Source organism: Heliangelus exortis, chromosome 18 (assembly GCF_036169615.1).
Source record: "Heliangelus exortis chromosome 18, bHelExo1.hap1, whole genome shotgun sequence".
Classification (NCBI taxonomy): Eukaryota; Metazoa; Chordata; class Aves; order Apodiformes; family Trochilidae; genus Heliangelus; species Heliangelus exortis.
The window spans coordinates 13266487-13279715 of NC_092439.1; the positions used below are offsets into that span (position 1 = coordinate 13266487).

Consider the following 13229-nt stretch of genomic DNA (forward strand, 5'->3'; position numbering starts at 1 on the left):
ATTGAAGGGCTTTTGCAGTGCAACAGAGCCTTGTCTGTGCAGGACTCAGCCTGCCTCTGAGTTCCAGCAGGCTGCTGAGAAGCTGGCCAAGAAAAGACTCTCCAAGACCCTGCTCCCTTCAGCTGAAGTCTGCCATCTGGACAGAGGATGGCTAGGAGGTTCCTGGAACATATAGAAAGGAATCTTGAGGGCTGAAAATAAATGCCAGTGGAGACAGGAAGTGTCTGAGACTGGGTTGGAGGAGGGGAGCTGCTCACTGTCACTGCTCTGGAGTTCACAGTGCTGCTAAGGGTGAGATGCAGATAAGGAGAACTTTCCTCCCAGGCCTGAGCCCCTCTCCATTTACTGCTTTATGTATGGGAAGTCATTTTAGTTGTTTGTTACAACCATTCCTCTGAGTGATTTGGAACTTTTTCCCTTGTGGAAAGGGGTATTGACATTTGTAGCTATTGGCATACAAAGGATTTTGAAGTAAAAAAGGTTTCTAGAAAGATAAAATGGTGCCAGCTGGGCTTAAATTTTATCTTGCTGCTGCCATGTTTGATTTGTTACAAAGCTGTGTCACAAAGCTCTGGCCCTGTGCTCAGCCCTGGTGAGGCCACACCTCGAGTCCTGTGTCCAGTTCTGGGCCCCTCAGCTCAGGAAGGAGATTGAGGTGCTGGAGCAGGTCCAGAGAAGAGCAAGGAGGCTGGGAAGGGATCCAGCACAAGTCCTGTGAGGAAGGGCTGAGGGAGCTGGGGGTGTTGAGGCTGGAGAAGAGGAGGCTCAGGGGAGACCTCATCACTCTCTACAACTCCCTGAAAGGAGGTTGGAGCCAGGGGGGGGTTGGGCTCTGCTCCCAGGCAACTCTCAGCAAGAAAAGAGGGCACAAGAGGTCTCAAGTTGTGCCAGGGGAGGTTTAGGTTGGACATTAGAAAGAATTTCTTTCTGGAGAGGGTGCTCAGCCATTGGAATGGGCTGCCCAGGGAAGGGGTGGATTCTCCATCCCTGGAGCTATTTCAAAAGAGCCTGGATGTGGCACTCAGTGCCATGGGCTGGGAACCACGGGGGGAGTGGAGCAAGGGTTGGACTTGATGAGCTCTGAGGTCCCTTCCAACCCAGCCCATTCTATGATTCTATGATTCACTTCAGTGTGGTGTGTGGTGGGTTCTGCTGCAGTCAGGTCAGATGATGTTATGAGTGGACTATGCTGCTCTGAATTATTTTGCTGATGTAAAGCCAGTGAGCTGGGCTATTTTTTCCCTCAGCATGCTTCAGTAAGTGCTGCAGGACTGGAGGACACCATTCTTCCATTTGGCCTGAGAGGATGGCATCATCTTTATACTGGTTTTAGAGTGGAAATGTCAGCTCATCACACCACCCATTTCTTCCTCCTTTAGGAGCATTATGCTTCCTGGGAAAACTTGCAGTGAAAATTCTTTGCATCACCTGTTGTGCATTTTTAAGGAAAAAGAGCTAGATGATGGTAATTATTTCTGCTTGGTGTGCTGTCTTGTTAAGTATTAAGTTGAAACCCAGCAAGTTTTCATTTCTGAAGATATATATAAATATGATTATGAAGCAGCTCCTCCCTATTACTCGCCTTTCCAATGCACATAATAACTGATTCTTAACAAGATTTCAGAGCCATTATTAACTAAATAATGCTTTTAGAAGGCCAAGACATTGGTTCTAGAGAAAATCAGACTTTATGTAGAACCGAGCTGTTTTCCTTCACAAAGTGCTTCTGAAAACTGAAAATGAAATCCAGGAGTATCCTCAAATGTCTACTGTGTATCCATGTTCCTGACCTTGGCTGTGGGGTCTTAAATGAAGTGGCAGTGCTCAGTGGCCTGCTAGAACTGAGTGGTTGCAGAAAGATTTCCTGAGGGTAAGAGGAGATTTCCAGAGCATTTTTAAAAATCAGGTACATCAGCCTGCTTGGTTAGATCACTGCCCATAGTTTAGGGTTTAATTAAAACTTAATGGAGTAATGAGGGCATGATACCTAAGGGGAGGCACAGTTCTGGAATCAGCATCCCATCAATACAATAAGTGATTTTTAGGTTCTTCATGGTAGTTGTTCAGTAAAGTAGCGTTTTAGCCTCATGTTTTAATACAGTTCCCTGGCAGGATTATGAAGCCAAAGACCAGATGTCTAACAGAGAAATCTTGGTCTAGAATTTCTAACTTACATGTTAATAGCTGTGACCTTGAAAACTGTATGAATATGATAAACTTTTAACATGGAAAAAGTAGATCCTTTCACAGCACCAGTGTTCCTCCTCATTTCCCTCTAAATGACTCCTGGTGTCATCAGGAGTGTAGCAGGAAGGACTGGAATTGTTTCAGAGGCTTTGCACACAGCTGCCATTTGAATATGGAATTAGAGGAAGTACAGGTTGAGTCTGCTCAGGCTCAGTTGTTCTTCAGCTCCAATATGGATTTTGAATTCCAGGGATCAGAGCACAGCTGCGTGGTGTTGCACAGTGCAGTACCAATTTACAGGGTTAAATGCATCTTGCTCTTGAGGAAGAAATAAATCCAGGATACCACCAAAATCCTTAAATGTTTTAGAGTTGAATAGTGGTAAGCTGGATTACTTGGTAAATTTAAGAGGGGTGTGACATGTTCTTTTCTTTTGCAAGCCTTTTCCTGGATGTCTTTAGTCCTTTTATACAACAGTACCTTGTCAGAAAAGGAATTTCAGTAGTTGATCAGTGTGATTCTTTGCTGAAAGAGTCTTCAGTTTTCCTTTTTCTTGTAAATGACAGGATTTTAGGTTACTGCCATTTCTGCATCAGTAACTTCAGAAATTTTATAACCTTTTTGACTTGTGGTTTTTGGGACTGGAGCACAGAGCAGTATGACAACATGGAGAGAGCAAAGCTTTAATGAGGAAAAAGCACACGAGTGATTTAGTATCATTTTGAGCTTGAAAAACATCCTGTCCTCTCAGCAAGCTTGTTGAGTTCGAGGCAGTGTTTCTCACCTGTCACAAGAAAACCATGGAAAAGAGCTTTTAAATTGAATCTCTTTTGCACTGTCTGCAGAGAAGGACAAAACACAAATTAAAGTTATGACAATTGTCTCTATACACTCAGTGAAAATACAGTTGCTTTTCCTCTTTGAGCATTTGCTTTTGTGCTTTTGTGACGTTTGAAATGTGTCACTGGGTTTTTGAGGAGCAATAGGATGGGATTTTGTTAAAATACCTGCAGGTGAGAGATGAAATTTTATGGAAATAAATCCATACAGACACACATACATAGCCTCTCCTCAGAGCATATTGTTAATTTATCCCCTACCCATGGTATGAACTCTTTGTTATCATGGAGTCTGGAGCATCAGGGGTGCTGGTTAGTGATGCACTAAGGGAAGCAATTGGATTTTGGGGTGATTTATGCCAAACTGTGTGCATTGGGCATGGAAGAGAATGGAAAGATGAGCCTTGAAAGTAAGCATGATCCTAATGTGTAGGAGGAAAACCTTGGACTTGACATCTTGGTCAATAAGTTAATAAAAAATGGTGAGCAATATTAACAAATGTGTTGCAGTGATATTCCCTAAATCTGGTCATAAACATAAAATATCAGCCACTCTTGTGGAGAGAGGAGGAAACTTGAAGAGGCAGAGACATTAAAGGAGTGAGACAAGGACTCTGGATTTAGTGTTATGGAGGTGCTTGCATAATTTATCTGCCACTTGCAGCTTCAGATGTAGAGATAAAGCATCTTGCTTGATTATCCAGAGTCTTTGGTTTATATTGTTAAATAAGTGCATAAATAAGTGTTAAATATGGAGAAAATTAAAGGCTGTAAAAAATAACAATAAAAAAATGCTGACAATTGCAGCAAATCTTTATAAGAACTGTTATGTCTGCTGTAAGACCAAAACTGGTGAGTGCCCTGGTAATAATTCACTGAAAACTGAAGAGCTTTAAAGCTCTTATGAAGAATAAAGCTTAAATTCACATAGGTATGTTTTTTAAAGGTTAGCAGCAAAAGCACAAAAATACTCCTTTCTAATTTTCATTGTTCTGAGCTTATTTTATGGCAATGCAATGAGTTTTGGTGTTTTGTTTTTTTTTTTTTCTAAAACAAGCAGATAGTCCATTAGTGTGGATGTGGAGAGCCTGGTTGCATGTATCAACAGGGTATATTTTTTCATATTTTTTCATTATGAATTGTCAGAATGTAAAAACAGAGCAGGATTGACTTTTCTTAATTAAGATATAGCCTAAATTTTAAAATAAGTGTGGTTTCAGCTGTTGTTGTGCAAGTTGATTTTGTAATACTGTGTGGAGTTAAAGCATGATGCTCGTTTGATGCTCTCAGTGTTTTCTGGGGATGCAGCAATCAGTTCAGAACCTGTTCTGGTGACTCCCTGGGATTGAATCAGAAATGGAAAGCTCTGCAAACCTTTTAAAAGAGTTTTATTAAATCTGGAGTGGCCAGAAACTCTCTCTCATCTAACCTGGGTCTTTGCAGCAAGATTGGTCACTCTCCTTGACTACTTCTAGGTAGGGGCAAAGTAAAAGGGTAAAAATTCTGATGGTAGCTTAGAAACTGTACTTTTAACATGGAGTTATTCCATCTTTTGCCAGGAAGAAAATACTTTATTCCCAAAAGATGATTATTGTGCTTTATTCTCCCAGATCCCCCATTGGCTATTGAAGCAGAATACTGCTGTATCTCTGGAGACCTTTCAGATCAGCTCAACACTTCTAGGACTTATGAGGGGATGGGATACATCATGTAAGTGAGAGGTAGGGATTGAATTGGACTTACTAGGCAGACAGCTTCTCAGTGGAAACCTATAAAACCAGAAATGTGGCCAGGCAGCAGTTGTGTAAAGTTGGGATGAAATTTAGTGGTGGGTGTACAATGTTTAAATTTTAATTTCTGACTTGAGAAAATAGAATATAAGTTTGAATCTGTGCCTCTACAGTATTGCTTCAGAGCTGAGCTCCATGGTGAACAACAGCCCTTAGAGAAAGTCTGTGTGTGTGCACAGCTGAGAGAGGGCAGGGGAGTTATTCAGAACTGAAATGCAGCTTCTCTCATGCAAGAGGCATTTTGAAAGGCATGAGACCTAACCAGTGAGGTTTGAATTGAGAGCTGAAGACTTCTGAATTTTGTTATTTTTTCAGTTGGTTTTTGGCTTGACATAAGTCGTTCCAAGTCATAAAACCCCAGACTTTGTATCTTCTCAGTTTCTGGCTATCCAAGTGCTTCCTGAAGTGTCAATATTGCCATTTAATGCTCTGGGAGAAGGAGATAGAAAGTGGAAGACATGAGCTGACAGGTAGATGTAGCAGCTTATTCATTCATGGGGTTCAACTGTTTAAATATTGGGGAATCTAACATTTATAGCCACCAGCTATTTGATACTGAAATCCCAGTATTTTGGCCTTACTCAAGTAATGAAAATACAGGCTACATCAAGGTCCCATGTGTAGCTTATCCTCAGTAATGCAGAAAGACAGAAAGAGTACTGAGATCTAAATTTTGTTTCCAAACCCTTTCCTTTTCTCTGTCCCACTTTATAGCCATTTCCTTCTGGGTTTTTCCATTCTGTAACAATCACTGGGATGACATAGGTTGCAAGGATTGAGGGCTGTTTTTTCCAAAGTGCTATAATAATTTCCAAAAGTGATATAGAAATGTTAGCTCATGTTCTGATGTTCTCAAATATGAGGCTCAGACTCTGGGGTGAAGTATTCTTGCCTTTTTTTAAAGGATGGATGGCTAGAGTTATGCCTGGGATTCATCTACAAAGACTTTTTTGTTGAGCATTTAGGGTCTTGCAAAAATGAATAACAGCAGCTGTAGTCCAATTTGGCAAGGGCTTTGTTAGGACCTAAAAAAACAGTGTTCAAATGATTCATGTTGCTGCCTTTGCCATTGACACATGCTGTATTTTTCACTCTGCACTTCATTTCAAAGAAGCTGCTTCATTACCTGTCTTAATTTAAAGGTACAGAATAATCTGCAAAAGTAATATTGTATTTAATTTTTTCAGACAGTAAATTCACTTCTCTCTGAAGGTGTATCACAGAAAGCATGTCTGGTAAGTGGCTCTCCAGATGCAAGATGTTTTTTTGTTTTTTTTTTTGACCAGAATTTATTCTGAAATTCAATTCTTCACTTTTCTCCTCTTTTCATACCAGTCAGCAACTGATAGATTAAGCTAAAGGCTTCTAATCATAGTTGTCTTCCTGTAGCATAAGGGTTTGGATTTGCAGGCTTTTTTTGTTAATCTTTGGTGTCTCCACCCCTAGTACTCACAAGTCCCATTTCTCAGACAGAATTGCTCTGGTCAAAGCCAACTGTATTCCATGGTGCAGAAGTCTTTGTTTAGATTTTTACTGGATACTGAATTGCAGAGGGTTGATCAGTGTTTCCCTTCCCAACTCATTTTTGCACAGATACTTCAGATCAATCTGAATTAGAAACTGCAGAAGAGCAACTTAATGGCTGCCAGGTTTGTTTTCTTTTCCAGGTATAAATGTTAAGCTTCTTAAGTAAATAATTTTCTTAAAATTATAATATTTGGCAATATGAATCTGCATGTGCAGCCTGAACTTAGAACTTACTGATCCCTTTACCACAATGCAGGAGTCATTCTTGAGCCCCATCAGTCTGCCCATGCAGTGCCAAGGTTGGTAATGGAAGGGATGAACAAATCTTTGAGGATGTGCAAGAGCAAGCTCATAATCAAGCTTAGAAGGAGATTTGGAGAGTGGGGCTCTGGCACTTCATTTGTTTCAAATTAAAAATATGTGAATGACTGAGCACATAGTTACACATCTTACCACTTCTGTGCTCACTCATATCTGGCATGCAGTCCACCTTAAGAAATTTATACCAATATTATCCAATTGTATTTCCTGATACTTCTTATTTTTAATGATTTGTTCTGTATTTGACCAAAATTACAGCCCTGATTTTAATATTTAAGGAACTTGCCTTCCTTTTCTCAGTTAACTAGTTAACAAGTGGTTTACTTTCAGAATAGCAGCTTTTTCTATTGGAATCTGGGTGTTGTTTCATCATTAGCAAAACCAATCTAATATTAAACTCTTTTTTTAGTGAAAAAATTGCTTGTAGCAGAAAGGAAAAGGGGAAAAAACAAAGCAGCAAGTCTGTAGCAGAAAACATGACCACGTTTTCCTTCTTGTTTTACAGGCAGGAGGGATTTGTCTGTGTCTGATTGTGTGCAGTTAACTTCAGCTCACCTCTTTCTCAGAAATTTCTCTCCTGTTCTCCTTCTGTGGTACTTCCAGACTTCTCCTGGATTGTATCACCAGCTAAATTTTGCAGCAGAAACTTTTATACTGACTGGGGCTTTCTGGGTGGGGCATTTTAGTTACTCATACAGTTCTTTCCTGTTCTTGGGCTGAAGGGGCAGTGCCTGCTCTAAACTACCTGCTTGATGCTCTTGCCAAGAACATCAATCTTCTCTTACTATTTATTCTGTTACTTTATGAGCCTTCCTTTGAGATAGGAGAAGTTTGGAGGGCTAATCTGAATGGCAGTTTTCACACTGTACAGCTGTTTGCCACAGTCATATGAATCAGTGCTGTTCATGTGGCTGGTTTGAATGCCCACCTGCATGAAGCAGGGAGCTCCCACCTGAAAAACTCATTTTGCCACAGTATTTCATTAACCCTGCTTAAGAATCTGTACACAATTTGTAACACTGAACCTGATTATTAATTTCTGTCCAGCTGCTTCAGGTTCAAAAACCTAGAAATTGCTTAAGAGAAGTTAAAGAGAAGCTGAGTGCTGTGAAGTCTGATACCAAACTTGCATTACATTAACTCTTTTGGACAGCCCTTCCAAAGAGAGGTCTGTCTGTGTTCATTTGCTCCAAACCTACCTCCAGGAAACTGCCCAAAGTGTGGGATTAAAGCAAGCAACGTGCCAAAGGTTTGAGTTTCAGACAGTTTGGCACACACTGAAAGCTTGATTTTTCCCGTATTAAGCCACGGGCAGATGTCCATTAAGAATGATTAGGCAGAATTTATATAAAGGCCTTGTAAATTGTCTGCCCTGCCATCCTTCTACTTGAGAAGTTTTGTGTGGGGGTGTATTTCTGTCTAAATTTATAAACCCTGGCTTTCCCCTGGTCCAGTAGGCTGCTCTCCCACCCTTTTCCGTTTCCAGGCGGATTGCGTTTCTGTTATTTCAGTTCTGTTACTTTCTCCAACACTGTCCTGTTTTGCTTATTATGGAGTGCTTACAATAACCCTTTCAGTGCTGATGTCATCTTTGCCTTAAATCAGGACTGGCTGTTGTATTCATTAAAAAACCCCAAACCAAACCAAACCCCAATCTTCTCTTAAAAAGCAAATTTACAGCTGTTTGTTTATAGGGAATGTGCTGTGATATGGCCTTCACTGGGATATTGTGTGTTCCCACACAGGGTTTTTTCTTTTTTCTTTCTTTCTCTTTTCTTTCTTTTTTTCCTTTTTCTTTTTTTTTTTTTTTCCAATACTAAACCAGAAGCCCCAGTAGAATGGGATTTCTTTACAGCTTTGGCAAAGAAGTCCCTTCACGCTGAAGCTGAGGCAGCACTATCTTCGTGTGCAGAGTGAATTAGCAGAATTTGGGGAAAACTTTCATTTCCTTTTACTTTGTTTTATTCCCTATCCAGCAACGACTGATCCTGATCTGTAAGCTCCATTTTTCTCTAATATCAGTGTTTGAATTAACCCTGAGTTAGCTAAGTAGTTAAGTAGAAGGGACTGTTCAGTGTCCTGTTTGATATGTGAACTAATACCAAGTGCTGTAAGTGTATAAGCAGACCAGAAAATAGACTCAAATCTGTTTCTTGTAACAATTCAGTGTTTCCTTGATTATCTTGGGAATTAACTTGGCCAGCCCTTCACTGCAAGTCACAATCCTAGGCAGTAGAAAACCAGCATTAAGTTAGTGGATGTTTTCCAGAGAAAGGGAGTAAGGGGTTCTCTTCAATAGTGGGGCCAATTGAAGTAGTTTTTTTCACTAACATTGGAGGGAATGGATCAAGGATACACATTTAAAATAACACAAAATGTTGTAGAAGTAACTTAAACACTGGTGAAAAAGCCATGGCTCTGGAAAACAGGGTATATATGGGCACACTCTCTCCTCTTTCCTGACCAGATGTGGAGAACTAAGGTTGGTAGTGAGTGTTTCTTTTTAGATGGAGAAAGATGTTTCTTTCATATGCAAAACTCCTCCTGGATGAATAATTAAGATCTGAGTGCACTATAAGTCTTTTCAAGGATTAGAGGACTAGCTATTCTCTTCTGTACCCAGTTTTTTACTTAACATGTACATTTCCTTATTAAACGAAGAAATTTCTTTTAAACAGTAATTGAAACAATTTTTCTAATGCTGGTTTTGAAAGCACAAAGTGGCTGGGAGCTGGTTGAAAACCCATTTATACTAATTTGTTATCTAAAGAACTGTACTTTGAGCTAAAAGCCAGAATAACTGGGCCAAATGGTCCTGTTGAAATTCCCCTCAGAAGCAGAGCAGTAATTGGATGAATGTTTAGCCTGGGAACAAATAATCCATGCTAAAGTTTATGGATTGTGTTTAGGGAAGGGAATGAAAGAGAAGTGGACTGTTAGAATGCTTTACTTGTCAGAAGAGACCTTAAGAGACATAAAGATGTTTTCTTTTCTCCCATGTGTTTTCACCACAGTAATGAAAAATCAGATTGTCTGTGCTCTCTGGAATGTGTGTAGGGAGAGAAAATATATTTCTTTAGGTGCAGATAATTAAAATACTGTAAGAGAGAATATGTGTAGGATAGAGCTGCCTCACCATAGAGTTGCCTACTTATGTTAATTTATCATCCTTATTTTCATGTTGACTAAAAATAAAGGGGTTTTTAATCTTTGCTAACCAAACACACTTCTCCAGAAGACCTCTCTGAAGCATTCAGAAGGAAGGAATTGTTCAGAAGGAATTCATTGTTTCTGAAGCAGTTGTATTTGCAAGTAGGCTTTAGCTGTATTTCTGTGGTGTGTTCTTTTATCCATGATAACATTTTGGGATCTGGCTCTGGCAGGACAGTTTATATTTAGTTGCTGGCTTTCTCTAATAGTTTTCAGATGGAGATGTTAAAGAACACATAGCCTTGGACTGCTGTATTCCCTTAAAGAGCATGAGGGAGTGAAAAAAAAATAAGCATTGGTGTCTTTTGACTGAAGCAGAGTTTGGAAAAAACAGCAGCTGCTTGCAGCAACAGAATGCTGAAATTTATTTTTAAGAAATTAGGTAGCAAGTAAAAACAATGTTTAGAAATGCTTAGTGGGTTCATCACATTTTGCATACAGAAGTCTTAAAAAAGCTGTGTGAAGATCTGACTTTTTTTTTTTTTTTTTTTTGCTTTTTTGGGTACATTACAAAATACTGAGTGTTCAGTAGCTGTCATCAGATACCACCTCATGCTAACTCCTCTGTTCCATATTGCTGATGCACTCCCTTCCAGTGTCATGTATGCTTTGATTATAAACTCAAATGCATCTGTTTAGTGGGACATAATGTATTTCAATTAAAAACTCTGTGGAAATCTTAGCCTCTAAGAAGTGACTTCAAGTTTTTGCTTGATTCTGGGTTTGCAGAGTGTTTAGAAATAATATTAGAGTTAAAAAATGTATTTATTAGCTTTAACTTTTTTTTCTTCTCTAAATTAATAATGAAATAAGTCATCCTAGTTTTCTTTGACAAGGTTCCAATACCATGTATCTGCTTTCTCCAGCACTGGGAGGCAGCTGCCTGTAGGGACCTGACTTTTAGCTCTTCTGTGGCCATAGTGAATCTTCACTGTCACCTGAGGGACACTGGGGCCTGACCTGAGCAACTGGAACAACCAAACCCTGGTGCCACCCAGCATGTGGGATCTCTGCAAAACTCAGGACATGAAGTGTGTTTTTTTTCCATGACTTAGATGATAAAAGCAGAGTGGTGCTACCACTGTGGTGGGAACCCCCTGGACCTCTTTGCAGTCCTGGCCAGTATAACTTATTTTGAGGGGAAAAAATCTAAAGCATGCTGTATTCTGGTTTGTCTTGAGTTAGTTTGTCTCATGGGGTTACACAGCACAATTTTCATTCTTTCTCCCAGCTCATAATGGGAGCAAATCCAGGAGAGATGGAGATGAGAGAGACCTATAGAGGTCATCTCATCAGTCCTGGCTGACTAGATGCAGTACTGGAGACTCTAATATTCCTGTACTTAAAAAAAACCAAAACCCAAACCCAAACCAAAAATAATTAAAGTTAAGCTGGCTTGTTCCTTGCATAATTCAGTTCTCTGTGTTGGACAGAGCAGGAAGAACATTCTGTTTCCTTTCTCTTTACAGAGGTGTTCTATGTTCTGGTAAGGTTTTATCTTGTTTTCCTCCCTCAGTTTTCTCATCTGTGAGATAGGGAATAATCTTGGTGTTCTCTGGCCTCCAGCTAATTCTTCATCTGTCTTCAAGCAGGGTGCCAAGGGCTGGGCACAGTACTCCAGGGGAAGCCTCAGAGGTGCTGAGAATTGCTTTCTGTCTTGCAGACACAGCATATATGTACAGCTGAGGCTCATTGCCTTTTATCAACAGTATGACACTGTGGATTTCTTCATCCTGTTATTCATTGTAACCCTTTTTTCTCTCAGTATTGGTGATCTGATCAGTCCCTATCCAGGTATATTTGATCACTCTAACTGTATCATCTCAGACACCTAGAAGGAAATGAAGCAAGTCTCTTATTTCTAGGTTGGCTTTCTATAATTGTTAAATATTCAGCTGACAAATCTGAAAGAACTATGATAAAATGGAATCAAGATGAAAATTCAGCTTGACAAACACCCTGTCTTTAGACATTTGGGCCAGTAAAATCAGAATAATGTCATAATTAGTTCAGAGTTCTGCAGGACCCTTCCTGTTGCTTCCCTCTGTTTAAGTACTGAATACTTTCTATTTGGCTGGTGTGCAGTTGTCCCATTACCCTGGAGTTGTTTCCTCTAGCCCACAGGTGACAGCCCTTCAACATGCATTGTGAAAGTTGGTTTTCATCTGATTTATTGCTTGAGTCAGTGTTGATTTGCTCACAGACAGTAAATGATCAACTATTACCTGGAGTAATTTTTGCTTTGTGTGGCAGATGGACTCCTCTGGCCCAGACATTGAGCTCTGGAGCTCAGTTCACAGCTCTCAGGGAATAGTAGGGTGAACAGAAAGGAAAGCAAAACAGCCTCATCAAGGCAGTGCAGTTGCCTGATTTATGCAGGGCAGCCTGCCCAGAACTGGACTGCTGGAGGATATTTTTCTCTGCAAGCATTCAAGCCTGACTTTAGATCTGCCTGGTTTTAACTTCCTACATGAAAAACAAAACTGGAAGTACTCATTGTGTGTCCTTTTCCACATGTATAGTTTCCAGCATGATATTAGGGGAGGGGCAAAAAAAAAACCAAAAAAAAACAAACCATGAAAAAAATCTGAGTATTTGTCTTTTAGGGCTTCTTGTTCTGTTGCCTCTGAGAGTAGTGCTGAATACTTGAGTGATAGTCACAGCAGGGCTTGGGAGAAGGAGGGAGTAGATCTGAAGCTGCTTTCAGCCTAACTGGAAGAACAACAGCTCACCAATAAAACACAACTTTCTGTGAGTTTCCTCCGGGCTTCCTGCAAAACGGGGCTCTGGTGGAAGGTTCACATTGTTCCTGACTGGTGACTCAGAGAAACAGGAAAGAGATCCCCTGGTGAACAAAAAGCCCAACCAGCAAACAGGTGCCTGTATTCTGGGCTAACGGAGGACAAACTACCTCATTCTGGATTTTTTCCTGAGATTCTTATCTGCAAGAATGAGACTCAAGAGGAATGGTTCCTATACACTGAACGGGTAAGGAGGAGGCTGCATCCTCTTCAATCTTCATCATGAAACCACTGTGAGAACAGAAGCCTTTATTTTTCTTTCTAGTGATGGGGTATGTGAAATAGTGACCAAGTCTTTTGTCTCAGAAAGAGCAGAGAATCACAGCTTGTGAAATGTGCAGCTTGTTTAGCTTGCTTGCTTCAGCATTTTGTTAGAGTTGATTTTAAAGTTTGTACATTTGGTAAGGGCTGATCTGAGCTGTCTGTGTGTTACAGTCAGGTGGATCTGCTCAGTGAAAATCCCAGAGCATCAGGAATTGTGTGATTCCTGAGAAAAATGCCTGTGGTAATTATTTAAAATGTTTACCAGAAACCCCCCCATGCGTTTGATAAAA

General features: G+C 40.2%; 1 protein-coding gene across 3 annotated transcripts in view; it reads left to right on the forward strand.

Moving 5' to 3' along the window:
- MOB2 (MOB kinase activator 2) overlaps window positions 1-13229 on the forward strand; it is a 114304-nt gene that overhangs the window by 43300 nt on the left and 57775 nt on the right. The window contains exon 1 of one of the 3 annotated variants that reach the window (XM_071762446.1): window positions 12665-12862. The exons of the other annotated variants lie outside the window; for them this stretch is intronic. Within the exon in view, the coding sequence (XP_071618547.1) occupies window positions 12825-12862 (38 nt within the window). The 5' untranslated portion in view covers window positions 12665-12824. Of the gene's footprint in view, window positions 1-12664; window positions 12863-13229 lie in introns of those variants that run through there. 3 annotated transcript variants of the gene reach the window in all.